We start from the raw sequence: 22493 nt of genomic DNA, 5'->3' as shown, positions 1-22493 counted from the left end.
CTTATTGGTGTATTTTTAAATGTTTATATCATATTTCATAGAAAACACAAGTTCACTACTTTACCACTTAATAATTTCAGTGGACTTCTCTCTTGGTTTCCCATCTCTGATTGCTGTTTTGAGTCTAGTCTTTACTCTTTGTTAAAAAGACTCATTTTGAAAATTATATCTCTATTTATGTCATTCCTTTTATTATAAATCTCTCATGGCCTTCACACTATCTCTAAACTTTAAGCACCTTCCCCTCTATATTCCTGTCTTACTGTATGACTTTAAGATCCCAAATAAATAAGTAACCATATAATTTATAGTTCAAACCCAAAACATACTTAAGAGTGAATGGGACATTATTAATAATTACATCAGAACAAAAGGTGTCAACCAGAGCCTTTCTTGGCAAACTGGAACCCTACAAACAAATCATAGTCCTTCACCCTGCTGGTTGGCTTTACTCATGTATACATGTTCTGATATAATATTAATAATGCCCCACTTACTCTTAAGTATGTGGTATACACATGGAATTTTCTCCTTCCATTTCTTTACCTGTTAAAACTTCTACTCAACACTAATGTCTTAGTTCAAACATGTTTTCCCCAATAAACCCCTTAGATATATGCCCCAAAGTGCCTAACACATTTCATTGATAAATTTGTTTATATCACACATAAGACTGTGAACTCCTTAATGACAAAAATCCACTGTTGAGTCATCTTTTTGCACCCCCAATACATTACACAGTATCTGGAAGAATTGATGCTAAGCACACATTTAACTGAGTAACAATGTTGTACCCATTGGACAATTAGAAACCTAGGGCACAGAAGGATCACACAGCACACAGCAGAGGTTCTCAACTCTGGGTAATTTTGCCTCCCAGGGGACATTTTGCAATGCCTGAAGACATTTATATTGTCATACCTAGGAATCCTATTAACATAAATTGAAGAGAGGCCTGGGATGCTATTAAACACAACATAATACACAAGATTGTGTCTTCCAAACAAAGAATTATCCAGCCCAAAATGTCAATAGTGTTGACATTGAGGAAATCCTTCAATGCAGAGTTGAAGAGATAAACCTAACAAGTGAGAGAATATAGTTTGGAAACCATCAAAATTTAATTGATCTAAGGAGGTAGAGCATGATATCACTGCTAATGTGCCATGCTTCATAAATTGTGATGATTTTTTCCACAAGTCACCTCCAGGGGTACCTCTTCCACTAGTCACCTCTAGGGGTTTCTCTGATTCTGTTAGCTCTGAGGGCTTGCCCAGCACATCTCTTTACTCCTCAGGTAAATTACATCTCTATTTATGTCATTCCCCTCATTATAAACCTTATTATAAATTCTGGGCAGGAATTGAAACCCCAGAATTTGGGGGTGTCATACTTCAAAAGGAAAAAAATTCAAACAGTACATATGGGTTTCAATAGTTATTTAGGAAGTAAAAACGCTTGAACTATCTCTGACACTCTGTGACTAGATGATGTAATAGTTAACGTTCATTATTTCGACCAAAATTAGAGGATGGTATTGGGGGTTGTGGGAGGAGTATGAGTTTCAGCATCTCACAGACCTGAATTTAATCTTAGGCCTGTCATTTGTTAATAGAGTGACTTTTATAAGGTAATTTCTCTGAGCCTCAGTGGCCTCATGTGTAAAATGGGTATAAGGGGAAATCAAAGATTAAATGAGACAGTGCTGTTAAAGCACTTAGCACCTTGCCTGGCACATAGTAGGTATAATAAGTATTTCTCTGCCTCCATTTGCCCTACCTTTCTTTCTGTCCTGAAGGGCCATCAGAAGGATTAACAAATAACAATCCTAAATTTTGAATCTCAGAGAAAATTCTTGGATCTTATCATTCTAAAACCTTTGAAAGATGAATTCTTAATTTTCCCTGAATTTTCTTCCTTTTTTTATATTTACTATTCTCATTCTACCTTCCTTGGAATTTCAGTTATTAGGTATCTATGAATGATATGGGTGCCCAAGGATCAGAAAGGTCAAGTGGCAGCAGGCGCCAGGCTTCTGTAACCCAGTGAATACCCCTGTGTTCCCACACACATTTCTCTTGTGTATAGAGATAGCCTTCTATGGTTGGCTGTCCTGGAAGTTTGCATGTCTGGGGAGCTTCTTTCATCCTTTTCTTAAGTTCTTCCATCTCTTCCCGGGTACTGGAGAAATGATTTCTTGTCTGTCGAGACATCAGTATCATGATCATTATCATCATCACCATCATCATGAATAAGTATGAATAAGAGTTCCAGTACAGAGTTTTCTGTTTATAGCATGTGCTACAACTAGCAAAAAACAAATGCTTCATATCACAGCAACTAGAAAACAATTTTATGGAGTTTAATGTTACTGACGACCAGTAGAGAAACAAAAAGGTATAGACAGTAATATACTCATAAAATCACAACTGGGAGGCTGGGGTGTAGTTCAGTGGTAGAGCGCTTGCCTAGCACATGTGAGCCACTGGGTTCAATCCTTAGCACCACGTAAAAATAAATAAATAAAATACAGGTATTGTGACCATCTCAACAAAAATATTTTTTAAAAATCACAACTGGGGGAATGTTTTGCTCAATGTGAGCTATGCAAGGCTCCAATAAATAAGGACTCTTAGACCACTAAGCACCTCATTGTCCTCTGTACAACAAATGAGACTGTAGAGAAGGTTCTCAAAGATAATATTATTATGGCAACTTCCACATCTTTCCTCAAATATAATGACTGTGACCCTGAAATCAAATTCTATCCATGAAGATAAAATATATGCAAGTTCTCTGTTTGAAAATAGGCCAACAGAATTTATATTTTAATACCCACAAATATCAAAGGCTAATAGTGAGAAAGAATCTATTTAAAACTATAGAATTAAAACACAATGACAAGTCAGTTTGAAAGGTTTGAGTATGAAAACCATTAGAGATAGGTCCTTAGTGCCCAGTCTCACAAGACTATGGAATGATGTCATTTATAAATGTAAGAAGAGTCAAGTGATTAACTTGGTTGTAGATACATTCTGTATATCAGTAGATGATAGGAGTTCTCACATGCTAGAGAAGAGTACCCAGAAAGGAGGAAAGTATACAGGAAGCAAAAATAACATCCTCCTAAACAACCCAGTGAGACTTATTTCCACTATGCTGTATTGGTATTTTAATCTGAAAATATATCTGTAAGTTTCATGCAATACAACACCCAGTCAAATATCACCTGACCTCAGTGTTGCCTTCTCTGACTCTACCAGAAAGTGAATTGTTCCATTCTTTGTGCTTCTTTAAAACTTTTGCTCTTGATTCTAGCACTTATCATAAGGGATTATGATTCATCTGTGCTTCTGTCACTCCTCCATAAACACTTACATGCCTCATTATGGTGTTTGCAGTGCATTTCACAATGTCTAGCACAGAGTATGTGCTCACTGTAAATCCATAAATGTTCATTAATTGTGGGTTAAACAAGTGAGTGAGTAAAAGAATATGTGGCAATATAAATGCCCCAAAACATGGAAAACCTGTATCTACGTCCACTATAAGAACCAGCATCACAATGTCTAGCACAGAGTATGTGCTCACTGTAAATCCATAAATGTTCATTAATTGTGGGTTAAACAAGTGAGTGAGTAAAAGAATATGTGGCAATATAAGTGCCCCAAAACATGGAAAACCTGTATCTACATCCACTATAAGAACCAGCATAATAATAAAGGTAAAAAAAAAAACCTTTGAAATTTGTTTCTTTAACTCTAGAAATAAGTACTGACAAAAGAGAGGATAAAAATGGGTGTCCGTGGTAATAAAACCCAGAGTAACTATTTTGGCAAACCAGGGAAATAACTTACAATCTGTACTTAAATAAGCCTATAGCTGGATTCTGTTATGAGGAGATGCAGCAAATTAGCAACACTTAATAAATTAGCAACACCTAAATGGAGATGTTGGTGGATGGAAGGGTGGGTTTGAATAGCACTCAGCTGGAAAGACAGGGAAGAGCTGAAACTGGAAGAGTAAGAAGAATACAGTACACTAAAATATTTCTGATCCACACCAGCATGTCATGACAAATTGGTTGGTATGCAATAAACTAGAATTCCAAGTTCAAGGTCACTGGGACTAAAATTCAGTTGTAGAGACAGGTGAAGAAACCTGCATGAAACTCACATTCTGCAAACTGAGCTGCAGCTGCTGTTTGTATGGAAGGAAATCCTGTGTGAGCTCCACAGTCAAGCTGTTGGAAATGAAGAGGCTATGAAGAAAGGCCAAGACCTAAGGAAAACATGCAAAAACAACTTTATCAGCAGTTCCTTCTAATTAATCAAATACAGGAACCATGAACCCAGAGAACAAAACTTCATAGTATTTACCCAGTATAGTTTAAAAAGCAGTCATGCAAACACAACCAGTTGTATAAAGAACTATTCTCATATTAGGTTGAATATTTACCCTGTACTTAGTTTCAGAAAGTAAGTAACAAATGTATTCATCCAGATCCAGATCCTGTTCAAATTGCAAACAAAGCCATTCATAACTTGGACAGCTCGAGAATGGACTGTTTTCTCTATATACACAGTGAGAATCTCTAACCCAAAAATCTGAAGTCCAAAATGCTCCAAAATCTGAAACATTCTGAGCATTGTCATAATGCCACAGATAGAAAATTCCACACCTGGCTTCATGTGGTGAGTGTCAGTCAAAATGCAGACATACATTAAACATATTGCATAAAATTACCTTCAGGCTATATGTATAAGAAGAATATGAAACATAAATTAATTTCATGTTTAGACTTGGGTCCTATACCTAAGATATCTTAAAATACACACACACACACACACACACACACACACACACACACACACAGCCAGCATTGCAAAAACAATTCAATCATTTCAGATAATGGATTCTAAAAATCTATAGCCTCAAGACTGGCATATGATAGGGGTTCAACAAGTATTTGTTCAATGAATGAACAAGTGAAAGATAAATGAACAATGTAAGATTATCTACCTTAAAGAATGTCATCATGCCAAAATATCAAAATAGTCTGAATTGATTATCAAATTAGAAATGTTTTAGGGAGTTGCAAATGTTCAAGAATATATTTTTGAAATGTTCAAAATGTTCAAACCCATCAAAATCAAATACACATAAAGAAAATATAATTTTCATCTTGTTTGACGATTATTTTAATTATATCCCTTAAATAAGTGTTTAATGCTGGAAAAGTATAATAGGTAGTAGTAAAAATTACTCCACTTTATTTAGAAAACAAATAGGTGTGCACATATAAACATGCATAAACACAAGCCTACGTATAAAAAATATAAGATGTACACATCCTCATATATTTATGACATGTGCATGCACAGGTATGTGTACTCATATATATACTCCTTAACATTTCTCTCCTAAGTTTTTCTGTCTCCAGAAATGACATCAGTCAGCATCCATCAGTCATTCAAACCAGAAATTAAAGAGTCTTCCCTGATTTTCTTTCACTTATATTTCAATCCAATTCATCAGAAATTTTTTCTGGTCTTGCCTCCAAAATATATCAGTAATCCAACCATTGTTTAATGTTTCCACTGTCACCACCCTAACACAAGACAATATCTCCTCCTGTCTATACCATTGCAGTAGCCACATAACTGTGGTTTCCTCACATCTACTCTTGGGCCCTTTCAAGCCATTCTCCAGACAACAAAATCAGGCCACATCAGGGGCTGCTTAACATGCTTCAGTGGTCTGCCACACCACTTACACTAAAATCTAAATCTCTTAATCATGCCTACAGGACTGATGCCCTTGTATCAGACATTATCTCCTACCACTTTCCTTTTCTTTCAAAAGTATCTAAAGACACAAATCGTTTTTTTGTTTGTTTGTTTGTTTGTTTTATTCTTTCAGCACAACATTCTTCCCCAACTTTAGGACTGCTCACATGTCATTATGTATGTCTGAATGTTCTTTTTCCACTATTACCATGGCTGCATCTTTTATTCCTTTAGGCATGATGTTAAATGGCATTTTCAGAGATTCTTCATGACTACTTCATCTAAACTAGATGCCAATTTTTGTTATTTATTTTAGACCTTTTTGATTTCTTTCATAGCCCTAATCACAACAAGTAATTATTTTAACTATGCACATCCTTCTTTCCTTTCTGCCTACCCAATGAGTGTAGTCTTCATAAAGAAAACAACTGAGTCTTTTTGTTTAGTATAGTATAGTATAATATACTATAGTATAGTATAACTAGTGTTCTGCACAGAGCCCGGAATATAACAGAAACTTAATATTAAGATTTGTTGAGGGCTGGGGTTGTGGCTCAGTGGTAGAGCACTTGCCTAGCAAGTATGAGGCACTGGGTTTGATCCTCAGCACCACATAAAAATAAATAAATAAAATAAAAATATTGTGTCCATCTATAACTAAATTTTTTTAAAAAATTTGAGTAAATACATAAATACTTATTTGCAGAATACATATACAGATGTATACAATTTCAAGTTCCAATACACATGTACATAGATACACACACTCATGTGCAATATATATACAAGTGCACACATGTACACACAGCCACACCTACAAGCACACATAGAGGAAGAGACATGAGAAAAACACAGATAATTCAGAAAAGACATTGTTACAATATTAACAGTGATGACATAAGGGATTTATTGCATTTCTTTGGCTTATCCTATGCATTTTTTCTACCTTTTTATGATAAGTACACTATTTTATAATAAAAATAGTCATCAAAATTCAGCATCTTTGTCATATCAAAGATCACTGCCTTTTGTAATAAATTTAGGAGACAGAAATGCAAAAATTATATACCATAGACATGAAAATAGTAAAATGGGAAGTTATAAAGTACAAGGGACATGAATTCTTAGCATAGGCCCTGGTATATGGTAGAGACTTTCAGAAGCTTTTTGAAAGCATGAAGGAAAGGAAAGGAGAGGAAGAAAATAAGAAGTGTGGCAGAAGAATAGGAGGAGGTAAGGAAGGAGCGAGGGAGAACAAAAATTGGAAGAAATAAAATACTCTTAAGAGAAAATCAGGGAGGGAAGAAGAGAAAAAATAGAATGTTAGTGAGAGAGCAGGTAAAACATAAGCCAGTGTGACTATATTTTTGACATTCATTATCAAGCACTGATAGCCCTTCACATTCTTTCATATTCCAATTTTGTAATCAGAGCTGGGGATGCAGCTCAGTGGCTTAATGCTCACCTAGCATGTGCAAGGCCCTGGGTTCAATCCCAGCACTGCAAAATAACAAACTATCCAATTTTATGATCAAAGTTCCATGCAATTACCCGGTATTTGGGAAATAGTTTTAGAATATTCATCAGCAGACAGAACTTACTGGCTCAACAATATTGAACTTCTTGGATTCCTGAACTTCTTGGATTTGATAAACGTAGTCGAGGGAGGACTCAAAGAAATTGTGCCTCTCTTTGTCCACCTGGAGATCTGCCTGTAGAAGAAGGGCAATATATGTCACAAGTAGGCATTGTCATTCCTACAAGTCAGTTCATTTAGACTTGACAGAATTCTAGAGCTAGGAAAGAATTTAACCACTAATTACAATCTTATTCCTTTATTTTACAAAGAAGGAATATGAAGTCAAGGGATAAAAACAACTAACCCAAGACTTTCAGTTTCTAGTCCAACATGTAAGAAGCTTAGAAGTCTTCACACCCATCCTCACAACAAGAAAAAAGCTGAACAAGTGGAAAATCAACTCTTCTTAGAGTCAAAAGAGAACTGAAGTCAGAGAAAAACTCCTCCCTCAAAAACTGGATAGAGGTGAACACAGAGAATCAGTGTATGCCAGAGCAGAAGATCAAAAGCTATAGCCAACTGTTAAGGGATTACAACTAAACAAAATATGCCAAGCCTCAGACTTATTTAAGTAGAGATCTCTAAAGAAATCCAAAGATAAAACAAGGACGCCAGAGTAAACTTTAGCCTCTGACACTGAGAGAGACTGCAAATTAAGCACAACCCAATGTCAAGCCAGATAACCGCAAAACCTCACACTAAAAATCAATGTACCTCAGTTCCTTTTACCCAAACATCATCTCTGGCTTGTCAATAAGAAATTTTGAAATGCTTTTTTAAAATGCACAGTCTGAACAAAAAGAACAATCATCAGAAACACAGGCAAGGAAGAGATTATGAAATTACTAAGATCATGAGAATATCATCATAAGAATTTAAAATAACTATTATTAATATGATAAGGACCCTAAGGAAAAAAAAGAAGACATAATGCAACAAACAGATGAGTAATATTAGCAGACAGATGAAAAATTGAAGAAAGGATTCAAAGGAAAAGGAGGAAATCTAAAACACTGTAGTACAAATGAAGAGTACCTTTATGATCAAAGTTCCATGCAATTACCTTTCAGGGGTCCATTAGTGGATAGGCCAACGTTGAGGAAAAAGAATCAGGGAACCTGGGAGCTAACAGTGTGGCTCAATGGTCTAGTGCTTGTCTACCATGTGTGAAGCCCTGGGTTCCATTCCCAAAACCACAAAAAATAAATTGTCATTGAGCTTGAAGATATATCAACATAAAGCTCAAAAACCAAAGGCAAAACAATTGAAAAATATGAAAACATGGAGTAGAATATCCAAGAATACAGGACAATTACAAAAGGAGATATATATATATATAATTTTTTTCAAAGTACCAGAAGAAGAAGAAGACAAAAAAATAACAGAAGAAATATTTGAAGTAATAATAACATAATTTTCCAAAATGAAAGACAGATACTACCACAGATCCTGAAATCTCCGAGACTACCAATCAGGATAAGTATCTAAAAATCTACATGTAGACATAACATACACAAACTGCAAAAAATGAAAGACAGAAATCTTACACAAAGCTAGAGGAACAATGAAACAACTTACCTACAAAGGAACAAGGATAAAATTGTATTAGATTTTTTATAAGAAACCATGTAGATTTCTGGTAAATGGATAGAATTGAAGACTATCATGTTAAGTGAAATATACCAATCCCCAAAAAAACCAAAGGCCAAATGTTCTCTCTAATGTGTGGATGATGACACATAATAGGTGGTAGGGAGGGAGAGGTGGGGGTTCACCAGATTGAATAGGAGGGAATGGGAGGAAGAGTTGGGGGTGGGAATGGGAAAGACAGTAGAATGAATTTGACCTAAATTTCCTATGTTTATATATGAATACACGACCAGCATAACCACAAGAATGATAAGTTATACTCCATGGATGTATGTCAAAATAGATTCTATTGTTATGTATAACTAAAAAGAATAAAATAAGGACTATAAAAGTAGATGGATAGATAGATACATAGATAGATAGATAGATAGATAGATAAAAAGAAAGCAGGCAGATAAAAGAGTAGAGTAAAAATATTAGGGTTTGTTTGTTTTGATTCGGGGATTGAACCCAGGGGTGCTTTTTTTGAGACTTTCTCAAACAAAAAATTGAAGGAATTTGTTGCCAGTACACTTTGTCATATAAGAAATGTTTTAAGTTGTTCTCCAGATAGAAGTAAATTATATAAATCATAAATGGGGCTCACATAAAGAAATAAGGGCACTACAGAGGTAGTAAATGAAGATAAAATGAAATTTATATATTTCTTTTTCTTAATTGATCTAACAAATAAAGAATTTGTCTAAAATAAGAACTGCACAAAATATCTGACAACTATAGTTTACTAATTAGTGCAAGAAATAACAGCAATATTATAAGGTTCTGCAGGGAAAAACTGGAAAAACTCGGCTGTAAAGTTCCCATACTAACCAGCAGAGTTATTTGAAAGTGGCCATGAATTGATAATGAATATTATAAGTTCTAAGCCACAAAAAATATAAAAAATAAGAAAATATATGACTGGTGTGCCAAGAAAGGACAAAAAAAATGAACCCATATAAAATTTTCAATTAAAATAAGATGTGCTAGGAAAAGACTGAAAGTCAAAACTGAAATGAAGTGCAGTAAATGGAAATTAATATTGAACATGGTAGATACTACTCCAACAATATTAAGGATCATTTTACATATCAATGGTCTAAATAAACCAATTGAAAGTTAGACATTGCAAAGCATATAAGAGCTAACTACATGTTATCTACAAGATATCACATTAAATATAAAGGTAAAAACAAAGTGAAAGCAAACATATAGAGACAGATATATACTATATAGTAGCATTAGTCAAAAGAAAGCTGGAATAGCTATATTAATTTCGGGAAAAGGACAGTATAGAACAAAGAAAAATATCCAGGAAAGGGGGATACAACATGATGAAAACAGGTCAATTTTCTAAGAAGGTATCATAATCCTTAATATAAATATGCTTAGTGTTATGGTTTGGATGTGAGGTATCCCCCCAAAGCTCATGTGTGAGACAATACAAGAAGGTTCAGAGGAGAGATGATTAGGTTGTAAGTGTCTTAACCTAATCAGTGAATTAATCTCCTGACAGGGATTAACTGAGTAGTAACTGAAGTGGTAGGGTATGGCTGGAGGAGGTGGGGATTGGGGCTTTGGGGTATCTGGTGAGTAGAGTCTCTCTCTGCTTTCTGATCACTATGTGAGCTACTTCCCTCTGCTACACACTTCCACCAGGATGTTCTGCCAATATTTCATCACCTTGAGCCCCGAGAAATGGGGTTGGCCTTCTATGGACTAAGACCTTTGAAAGTAAGCCCACAAATAAAACTTTCCTCCCATAAAATTGTTCTGGTCAGGTCCTTTAGTCACAGCAGCAAAAGAGCTGACTAAACTACCAGGTGACAGAACATCAAAATACATAAGGTAGGACTAGCATTGTAGCTCAGTGGTAGAGCACTTGCCTAGCATGTGTGAGGCACTCAGTTCAATCCTCAGCACCACATAAAAAATAAATAAAAATAAATTTATTTTAAGAATACATAATGTAGGGGCTGGGGATGTGGCTCAAGTGGTAGCGTGCTCGCCTGGCATGCGTGCGGCCCAGGTTTGATTCTCAGCACCACGTACAAACAAAAGATGTGTCTGCCGATAACTAAAAAAATAAATATTAAAAAATTTCTCTCTCTCTCTCTCTCTCTCTCCTCTCTCACTCTCTCTTTAAAAAAAAGAATACATAATGTAAAAAATGATAAAACTGTAAAAAAAAAAGACATATGCACTATCAGAGTTGGAGACTTCAGTACTCTTCTGTCGGTAGTTGACACATTCATAAGGCATGAAATCAATAAGGATCATCAATCAAATGAATATAACAGACATCTATAGAATATTTGATCCAACAACAGTAGAATATATATCATTCTCAATGTCACATGGAACAATCATCAAGATAAACCAAATTCTGATACATAAAAAATACTGGAACAAATTTAAAAGAATAGAAATCATACAAAGCATGCTCTCAGACCATAATTAAGTTATTCTATAAATCAATAACCTAAAATCTGGGCCCCCAAATTTGAAGATTAAACAGTATATTTCTAAATAACACCTTGGTCACATAAAGTCTTAAAGGAAATTTTAAAATATTTTTAATTAAATTGAAGTACAACTTTGTGGGATGCTGCTAAAAAAGTGCTTAGAAGAATGTTTATAGCATTAAATGTACAAAGTAGAATAGAAAAAAATTACTATTAATCTATGATTCCATTTTAAGAAAACAAAAGAAGAATAGTAAATTCTATCCAAAGTAAGAAGAGAATATAAGAGTCTAATCAGGTTAATTAAGAAGGAAAGAAAGACAGAAAGAGTGAAGACACAAATAACTAACATCAGAAATGAGGGACCATCACTGCTGATGCCGTATACATTAAAAGAGTAATTAAAGTAAATTATGAATAATTCTATGCCCACAAATTTAATAACCTAGATGAAATAAACTAACACCATGAAAGACATAATCTTCCAAAACCCACACAAGATTAAACAGAAAATCTGAAGAGGCTTATATCTACTAAATTGAGGCAATAATGAAAAGCCTTCCAAAACAGGAAACACTAGGCCCAGCTGGCTTCAATGGTGGATTTATTGGACCTTTAATGAAAAAATGATGCCAAGTCTTTATAATCTCTTTCAGAAAAAATCTCTTTGGACCTGGTAACATGGGCACCCTCTATATAAAAGGTATTAGAATTATAGGCTCTCTGAAGAAAAGGTGTTCAGTATAAGCCACATTGTTAAAATAGGCAGTTTATGCAGTGAGCCATTCTTACTATTTAGGGAAACTTTTCAATCAATGTAGAGAACTGTTTACCATTCAAAAGTCTCCTGATATCAGCAAAAGTCTAATCTTATAAAAATGCCTTTCTCAGTACAGCAGTTCTAAGTCTATTATGTAAACTCTTGTCTGCAAAGGTACACTGACACAGAATAGTCAAAAAAGGAAGAAAATAAAAGTAAACACGAGGAAAATGATGGAAGACTCTAGATTTTATCCAGTTTATGGAAGAGAAGCAGCCCTTCTCCATTCAATACTAATTTTATCCATTATAGTTGCTCTTGACTTACCACCTTCAATCACTTCAGATGTGATAGATACCCAATAAACTGGTTATTAGAGGTTGAGATCCAGGCTGCCACAATCTGCATGACCTTGGACAAGATGAATTATAAGAACCTTGTCTTAGTCTATTCCTTCTTGTTATAATAAAGCATTTGCTACTAAGGATTTTATAAAGAAAAACATACACTGGAGAAAAGATATCTTCTTCAACAAATGGTGATGAGAAAACTGGAAATCTATACATAGCAAAATGAAATTAAACCCATCTCTCACCCTGCATGAAACTCAACTCAAGTAAATCAAGGACTTAGGCACTAGAACAAGGACACTATCCCTACTAGAAGACAAAAATAGGCCCAAATCTACATCATGTCGGCTTAGGGACTAACTAAAGTACAAGAAGTAAAATCAAGAAACAACAGTGGGATAGAATCAAACAAAAGTTTCCTCATGGCAAAGGAAACAATCAGGAAAGTGAAGAGAGAGAAAATCTTTGCCACCTGCACTTCAGATAGAGCATTAAACTTCAGGATTTATAAAGAACTCAAAAAAATTAACAGAAAAAAAGAGAAACGACCCAATTCATAAATGGGCAAAGGTACTGAACAGGCACTTCACAGAAGAAGAAATATGATTGGTCATGAAATATATGGAAAAATGTTCAGCATCTCGAGAAATGTAAGTTAAAACTACACTGAGATTTCATCTCACTCCAGTCAGAATGGCAATTATCAAGAATACATGTAGGAAAAGATTAACATTAAACTGAGACATGAGGTGGGAGGGAAAAGGCGAGAAAAGGGAAATTGCATGGAAATGAAAGGAGACCCTCATTGTTATACAAAATTACATATAAGAGGTTGTGAGGGGAAAGGAAAAAAAAACAAGTGAGAGAATTAAATTACAGTAGATGGGATAGAGAGAGAAGATGGGAGGGGAGGGGAGGGGGGATAGTAGAGGATAGGAAAGGTAGCAGAATACAACAGTTACTAATATGGCATTATGTAAAAATGTGGATGTGTAACCGATGTGACTCTGCAATCTATATTTGGGGTAATAATGGGAGTTCACAACCCACTTGAATCTAAAGTATGAAATATGAGATGTCAAGAGCTATGTAATGTTTTGAACAACCAATAAAAAAAGAAATTATTTTCAAAAAAAGGCAATGGAAAAAAAAAGAATACATGTATAGTCTTACAATGCCAACTGTAAACAACAAAATGGCAGGAACCTTGCTTATTGTCTCTGTAGTCCTGTTGCACCCAGCACAGTCACTGGCATATGATAGGTACCCATTGAATTGTGGCTTATTTGAACAGCAGCCACTGCAAGTCCCATATAAGTAGTAGTCCCAGTGCAGCATTCCTCTTCCCCTCCCACCCAAAAAGGTAATGAAAGATCTCAGGGAAAAATATAGAAGATCTCTTCCTGATCATCCAAACACAGCACTAATTTAGTTCTTTCCTCTTGTGGAATTTAGAAACAGAGACTGAGAAACGTGAAATTGTCACTGAGTTCCACTCCTCTTACACATAGCAGGACTGAAGCCAAGAATGAAGTACCTTATCCAAGGTCAAACAGGGAGTTGCTGGAAGAGCTGGCTCAAGAAATCAGAGGGCCTGAGTTCCCAGGCCAGGTTTTTAACTAAAAGAGCTCCTAATTCACATGGTTCCCTCCTGAGACAGAGTTTGGGGAAATCCTTGCAACAGAAAGTTGTCACTGTTTCTAAGGCATAGCTACTAATAGAAGTTAGGAGCAAGGTTTCTGAAACATACCTCTTGTAATTGAGATTCTTTCTTTTTAGATGACAGATGTAAGTGCCGGTCCAGTAAAGAATAAAACCTTTCACCATCCTTTTCAAATTTCTTTTTCCGCTCCTACACATGGGAGAGAAGGTACAGATTAAATGTCATTTTAGTTCTGTGGACTTAGAAATGTGAATGAAGAAGAGAGTATCGGGTTTCATGTGGTCAATTCCTCTAGCTCCTGGGAAGGAAGAAAAATGCCAGCAGAGAATTTGCTTTTGCAACAGGCTCAGCAGTTTGGACTTCCTCAAATATAACCCCAAACCATTCTAAATCCAGAAAGGTCAGGTCATATTGGCATAGCTGAAGGCTCTGGGAGATGCAGCTCAGAAAATGGCATTTAAAAGGGGCCACTGTGATAGTTACCTTTTCTTCCCTCTATTGTTTTATGCATGCATTAATCACTCATTCATTTTTTAAAAGGAAGAAGGAACACAAGCGTGAACTAAATATATCTTGGAAAGGTTTATCTACAATGCATTCAGAAAGCCTCATAATATGTCAAACATTTTTAAGACAATAGGAACCAGGACTGTCTCTTTGAATGAATTCTTCAGTATTATTCAGCATTTCACTGTTATATATTAAAAGCTGACGTTAGCAATGGGATGAGGGGGAACCCTGGAAGATTTAGCTGCAAAGCAATATTCCAAAGCTTTACAAGTGATGGAGGACTTGGTCTTCATTCTGCTTGGAAATGATATTTAATTAAGTTCTCTGCTGCTCAGCACAAGTCGAAGTCACACAGTCTCCAAATAACACTAAAAATGACCATTTGTCACAGACTACTGCTGACATTGCAATTTTTCTCAGCACCAGGTTAGGAAATCCACATAAAGGGCTTATGTTGCTTCATTCATAGGAAATCCAAACTCCCTGAGCACCTCCCTACAATGTTCCAAATACTAGTAAAGATGCAGAGGTGAGAAGGGAAAAAAACCTCACCTATGGTTTATTGTGCAGGAAGCTAGGTAAGAGCAGAGTGATCAGTGACCTGTGATCCGATTCCTACAAGGAATATGCTTTTGACTACATTATTTTTTTAATGGAAAGAAAAAAGTAGGGAGAAAGACAACATTAACTGAGGACTCCATCAGGCTGGGCATTATAATGGATATTTGAAATCTATTATCACTTTCAGTCTTAACAACACTCAAAAGTAGATATGGTAAAGAAATGAAGGTTCAAATGAGGTGAAATAACTTATTCAAAGTCACATAATATACAGATCCATCTGACTCCTTCCAATAGTGAAATACAGCCCAAATGATCATGGGGGAAATAAAACTCGGGGGGCTAATAAATCAATGATCAGGAAGTTCTGTGAACAAAGTGGAGGCAGGTCTATTGTTCTGGCCCTAAAACATCAAAACACAGAAGGTAGAGATTTTCACACAAAACATAGGGAAAACTGTTCCTCCAGCTGCTAAAACAATTTAAAGTAATGATTATTTGAGGAAAGCATGGGAGCCAGCACATTCTCCAGGAATAGATAAAATTTCATGGGCCAATTTCTCCTATACTTCCATTTTTAAATAAAAACCATGAGACATAACTCACATCATAAAATTCATGTCCTTGAAGTATACAATTCAGTATTTTTTTCAGTGTATTCACAAATGTGTATAACTATCACTGCTATCCAACTTTCAAATATTTCAATTACCTCAAAAGAAACCCCATACACATTAGCAGTCACTCCTCATTATTTTACCAAGCCCACCTTCAAAAAGCCACAGTCTAAAATACATGGATTTTTGTATTCTAGACTTTTCATGTAACTGGAATCGTGCATTATGGCCTTGCATGACTGGCTTCTTTTGCTTAACGTGTTTTCTAGATTCATCCAACTTGTAGCACATTATCAGTATATCATCCTTTTCTATGATGGGAAAACATTTGAGTATATGGATATACTATATATGTTATCAATTCATCAGCTGATGCACATTTTTTTATTATCTTTTGGTTATATGATACTGCTATGGATATTCATGTACAGAATTTTCTGTGTTCATGTTTTCAGTTTCCTGGAGCGTATATCTAGGAATGAGGAATTGACTTTTTGTTTTGTTTTATTTTTGTTTTTGTTTTGTTTTTTGGTGCCATGGATTGAACCTAAACATCGAGCCACAGCCCAAGCCCTTTTCAATTCATTTATTTATTTTGAGACAGGGTATGGCTAACTTACTGAGGCAATCTTTTAATTTGGGATATTCCTGCCTCAGCCTCCCAAAGCACTGGGATTATAGAGATGCACAAATACATCCCATGGAATTGACCTTTTGAGGAATTGACAGACTGCCTTTCCAGAATTGGAGTACATTCACACAGGAATATGTATAGAGTTCCAATACCTTTACATCCTCACCAAAATGTAACTAACATGGAAGTGAAGTGGTATCTCACTGAAGATTGATTTACATTTTCCTACTGACTAATCATGTAACATGGCTTTTCATGTATTAATGAACCCTTTGTATATATTCTTCGAAGGATGTTTATTGAACTACTTTGGCCATTTTAAAATTAGATTTATCATTTTATTATTGAGTTATAAGAATTCATTTTACATATTCTCAATATTATGTTTGCAAGTATTTTTCCCACTATTTCAGTTATCTTGGCATTTTCTTGATAGTATCCTTTGGAGAATAAAAGTTTTTAATTTTGTGAAGCCTATTTTTTCTATGGTTGCTCATTCTTTTGGTGGTATAGCTAACAAACTGCTGCATAATATTTCTCCTCAGAGTTTCACATTTTACAGTTTAATCTTATATATTCATGTTGAGTTAACTTTTGACCATGGTGTAATATAAGGCTCTAACTTCTTTCTATTGCTTGTCATGGGTCTATTCATATTTTATATTTCTTCATGAGTGCACTTACATTTAATTCTACTAAATTCAACAAACAGTGACCTAAGCCTACTACTTTTGGGATATCCCAACACTGATTAAAACCAAGGATATTTGCCAGGCTTGTATTCCCAGCAGCTCAGGAGGCTGAGGCAGGAGGATCACAAGTTCAAAGCCAGCCTCAGCACAACCGAGGCACTAAGCAACTCAGTGAGACCCTGTCTCTAAATAAAATACAAAAAAGAGCTGGGGATGCGGCTCAGTGGTTAAGCGTCTCTGAGTTCAAACAGTTTCTCACTAAGTTTCTGAGGCTAGCTTTGAACTTGCAATCCTCCTGCCTCAGCCTCCCTAGCTATGGGGTTACAGTTCTGCCCACTGTGCCCAGTCCACTTTCACGTCATTAAGCCAATTCTTTTAGTATTTACTTCCACATCTCTAACATCTCAGAATAAAATTCCTAGTTGCAATTTCTTAAATGTTAATTTGTATGCATTATTTATTAACTTCCCATTACAGAAAATATGGATTCTGCTGTCTCCCCTCTTCCTGTACCATTACAATCCCCAGCACCATCATCACTTCATACCACTTCCCCCTACACACACACTTCCCTTTCTCTCATACTCCTTATGTACTCTTCTTGTAATTTTGATATCTATTCAATATTTACATAATTGTGACTATATAAACATTATTTTTAGATGATCCATAACGTAGAATATGATTTATATTACTTCCTATGCAATGTTTTTATTTGTTAAATTCAATAATCGACTTTTGTTTAGCTTTGATTAATTGTTGATTAGTTTTCAACATGCTCAGTACTCACTGATTTAATCTCTACCTCTCTTCCAGTTCTCTGAGTCTCAATATGTTCATTGATATCACTTGGTTTAAAAATAGTATTACCTAGAAACTTCTGATGTACTATTCTGGACCTGTAGTCTAAGTACCCAATTATCATTTGGGGAGGGTTCTCCTTTCACCTTGAGCCTAGGATTCCCCTTGTGTCTCTTCTATGTTGCTACTTTTCCATTTTTCTGCCATATTCCATGTTCATTTCTCCTATTTATTTTTGTGTTACCATAAAATCCATTCATATATAGATACCTGAAAAGGGCATATATGTGAGTTTTTGAGAAATTTTCATGTTTAAAATTTATTTACTGACTTTCATTTTTAATTGATAGTTTGGCTAGATATAGAATTCTAAGTTTATAGGATTCTGCATCATTTCAGAGATATATAGATTTCCTGATAAGTCCTCAAGTTAAAAAAAAAAAAAGGTCTCTCTCCATCCCTCCTAGTGGGTACTTGATGAAACCTTTCAGTCTTTAAATTCAGTTCTTGTAACTCTACGCCTTAGTAGAAATTAAATGCTTTTCTATTGGTTCTTTTTAGCATTAGGATTCATTTACTGGTATGCACCATTGTGCCCAGCCAGTTCTTGCAATTGAGTTTTAAAAGTTAAACAATTCTTTATACAGAATATTAGATTTTTAGTTCAAAGTAAGTGTATCTTATCAACCATACTTCCAGAAAGCATGAAATATAATTTGTTCTAGGGGCCAGGGTAGTGGCTCAGCAATAGAGTGCTTGCCAAACAGGCATGAGGCACTGGGTTCAATCCCTAGCACCACATAAAAATAAAAACAAATAAAATAAAGGTATTGTGTCCATCTACAACTAAAAAAAGTGTAAAAATAAATATAATTTGTTGTAATTCATTCCACAGTATTTCCCCTTTCCCTTTTTTTCTCCCTTCCCCTGTTCCCTTATCTCTACTGATCTTTCTGCTGTATAGTTATAGTTTTTTTTTTAAATTAGCCTCTTGTGTGTGCATCACAGTGAATTCCAACACCTGACAATTAATGAAGATTGTGTATATGACTATGAAATGCTTTTCAATCTGGGTTAGAGGATGTACTAATCATGCTTCCAACTTAGTTTCCTTGTACTTAGTCTATTCTGTATTGTTGAATAGTCTAAACCATTACAGCCCTAAACTGTTGGGTTACTCAGCAATAAATATTCTATGTGCTTCAAACAAACATGAGAAGTCAGATATTGTGGCAAACATTTTTTCCTTCTCAAAAATTAGTTGCATAATCTAAAACTTACTATGTACTGCCAAAACATGTACTAGAAATAAAGTCACCAGCTTCATGGTAGATCAGAGATTCATATGGCAAAACAGTCAAAGGCTGTCCTTTAACAAAAAGCCTGCAAAGGAGCAGATTCTCTTGTGTCTGGCAAATGTCACCTATTATTTAAACTTTCTCTTGAAATTTGAATATTATACAAAAATCAGTGAGTATTTTTATGAATTGTTAACACTCCATATCTCTCACAACAAAAATAATAAAAATGACTAAATGATTCCAGCAGGAATTCTTAAATCTCACAAGGCAGGAAGGGTCAAGGAAAAAAAGAGGTAGAATATATACTGCAGCACTTTCTTCCCAACCAGGAAGCTCAATCTCTATAGACTGAAATGAAAAAAAGGGGACATTTCCATTTCTGGAAGTATGGTTGATAAGATACACTTACTTTGAACTAAAAATCTAATATTCTGTATAAAGAATTGTTTAACTTTTAAAACTCAATTGCAAGACCTGGCTGGGCACAATGGTGCATACCAGTAATTCCAGAAACTTGGGAGGCTGAGGCAAGAGGATCATAAGTTAAAGACCAGCCTCAGCAAATCAGTGAGACCCTCAGAAATTTAGGGAGATCCCTTTCCCCTACTCCCCCCCAAAAAAGCCTGGGTATGCATCTCAGTGGTTAAAAGTGCCCCAGGATTTGTTTTCCAGTACAAAAAAATTGAAGCAAGACCTGTACAGAGTCCACAAAACAAAGTAAAACAAGAAACCATGGAAAGGCATTATTCCTGTTAGTTTTGAAGAACTCTTGGGACCTTGAATTTCCTCTTCCATCATCATAGGCAACACAAAGCACCCTTGAGTTTACCTTTCACTTCTGGCCCTTTATTCCACCTGGAGCCCATATCTGTTTTTCGTGTTAGGTAGAAATCCAGTTTTATATTTCCCTATTTAGTGATTTAGTTTTCCCAAATTTTCCAGTCCCCAACAATTTGAAGTAGTGTTTTAGTCTTACATTAAAAGACTATATGGTTGTGTCTGTGAGCTCTGTTTTGTACCACTAGTCTTCTATTTGAGGGCCATACCAAACTGTTTATTTTCTTTTTTTATTGGTTGTTCAAAACATTACAAAGCTCTTGACATATCATATTTCATACATTTGATTCAAGTGGGTTATGAACTCCCATTTTTACCCCGTATACAGATTGCAGAATCACATCGGTTACACATCCACTTTTTTACATATTGCCATACTAGTGACTGTTGTATTATGCTGCCTTTCCTATCCTCTGCTATCCCCCCTCCCCTCCCCTCCCATCTTCTATCTCTACCCCATCTACTGTAATTCATTTCTCTCCCTTGTTTTTTCCCTTTCCCCACACTTCCTCTTATATGTAACTTTGTATAATAATGAGGGTCTCCTTCCATTTCCATGCAATTTCCCTTCTCTCTCCCATTCCCTCCCACCTCTCGTCCCTGTTTAATGGTAATCTTCTTCTCATGCTCTTCCTCCCTGCTCTGTTCTTAGTTTCCCTCCTTATATCAAAGAAGACATTTGGCATTTGTTTTTTAGGGATTGGCTAGCTTCACTTAGCATAATCTGCTCTAATGCCATCCATTTCCCTGCAAATGCCATGATTTTGTCATTTTTTTAGTGCTGAGTAATACTCCATTGTGTATAAATGCCACATTTTTTTATCCATTTATCTGTTGAAGGGCATCTAGGTTGGTTCCACAGTCTAGCTATTGTGAATTGTGCTGCTATGAACATCAATGTAGCTGTATCCCTATAGTACACTCTTTTAAGGTCTTTGGGGAATAGTCCGAGAAGGGGAATAGCTGGTTCAAATGGTGGTTCCATTCCCACCAAACTGTTTTCAACTCCATTGACTTTGTAGGATGTTATAGGGCCTGTTAAGAAAAATCTCCTTGTTTTCGTTTTCTTTTTTTGAGGTTGGCTTAGCTATTTGTGAACTTTAATAGAGACAAATAAATATTAGGACAAAATCTGACTAAATTATAATTTTAAATTTATTGAGGAAAATTAACATCTATCCAATATTAATGCAAAATGTGTGAGAACATGAAATGTCTTATGTCTATTCAGATTTTATTTTGATTTTGATCCATTTCCTTTACTAGACATTTTTATTCACTGTGGTCTTAAGTATTCCTGTTATAAATAAGTGCTATATACTTTAGAGTTCTTATTGCTAATGTGAATGATATTATCACTCATCACAATTACTGGCTAATTATTTCAAGTGCTAAAAATAATATTGATTTTTATACAGGACTTCTAATTTCTATCCTGCCTAAATTTCATATTAGGCCTGATAAATTTATTGATGATTCTGATTTTTTCTAAATTGTTATATCTTCTGAAAATAATGCCAAGTTTATAAATTACCATACCACCTTCATACCTCTACATTTGCATAGCACCAACCAGGTCCTCCAGAATTGGGTTAAATGGTACCAGAGGAATGCACATCCTTTTCAGTTCCTCATCCTAAGAGGAATTTCTCTGTTAGGTATGTTTGATGTAGGCTTCTGTCATATAACAATTATTGAGTTAAGAAATTTCCCTTCAAATCTAGGTTTACTAAGATAAACACATGATATTTCTTCTTTACACTAAGAAAGAAGGGAGTTATACTGACTGATTTCCAAGTCTGATTTTTTGGGGGAGGGGCAATTCCAGAGATAAATTTTCATTATTCATGATATATTTTTAACACTGTTAGATTCAATGAGTTGATAGTTTATTTAAGACTTTGAAACTGTACTCATAAGTACAATGAGCCTTTTGTTTATGTTCTCATATTGTCCTTTTCTCATAATTCAGGCTGCTTTTAGGATAAAATTTTCTTCAGTTTTTCTTTGTTATTATTAATAATGCTGTAACAGAAATTCTGAAAATATAGAAAGTTGATAAAATAGATAAAGCAGCAATTGTAATAGAACTTTTTAACGTGTGTTTCAGAAACTGCTATTAATGCTACAGGGAAAATAAGTGGCAAAATCTTAAGAATACAATAAGCTTGAGCATATACAGTACCATTACAAAATGTCCTAGATAATTTTTATACTTTCCTATTTTCCAGAAAATTAAAATTTGTATACTCGTAATAATTGTTTCCTCAAAAATTTGATAGAACTCTGGGCTGGGGATGTGGCT

The 22493-nt window shown here is 35.1% G+C and overlaps 1 protein-coding gene across 3 annotated transcripts in view; it reads right to left on the bottom strand.

Annotated features, from left to right (window-relative positions):
- Ophn1 (oligophrenin 1) overlaps nt 1–22493 on the bottom strand; it is a 370997-nt gene that overhangs the window by 184188 nt on the left and 164316 nt on the right. For all 3 annotated transcript variants that reach the window (XM_077106704.1, XM_077106703.1, XM_077106705.1), the window contains 4 exons: nt 14323–14424; nt 7391–7501; nt 4177–4281; nt 2072–2201 (listed from right to left, as the gene is read on the bottom strand). In XM_077106704.1, coding sequence (XP_076962819.1) covers nt 2072–2201; nt 4177–4281; nt 7391–7501; nt 14323–14424 — 448 coding nt within the window. The remainder of the gene's footprint in view (nt 1–2071; nt 2202–4176; nt 4282–7390; nt 7502–14322; nt 14425–22493) is intronic.

Source organism: Callospermophilus lateralis, chromosome X, assembly GCF_048772815.1.
Source record: "Callospermophilus lateralis isolate mCalLat2 chromosome X, mCalLat2.hap1, whole genome shotgun sequence".
Classification (NCBI taxonomy): domain Eukaryota; kingdom Metazoa; phylum Chordata; class Mammalia; order Rodentia; family Sciuridae; genus Callospermophilus; species Callospermophilus lateralis.
The sequence above is the reverse complement of the archived record's forward strand: the minus strand, read 5'-3'. Positions and strand labels throughout refer to the sequence as shown.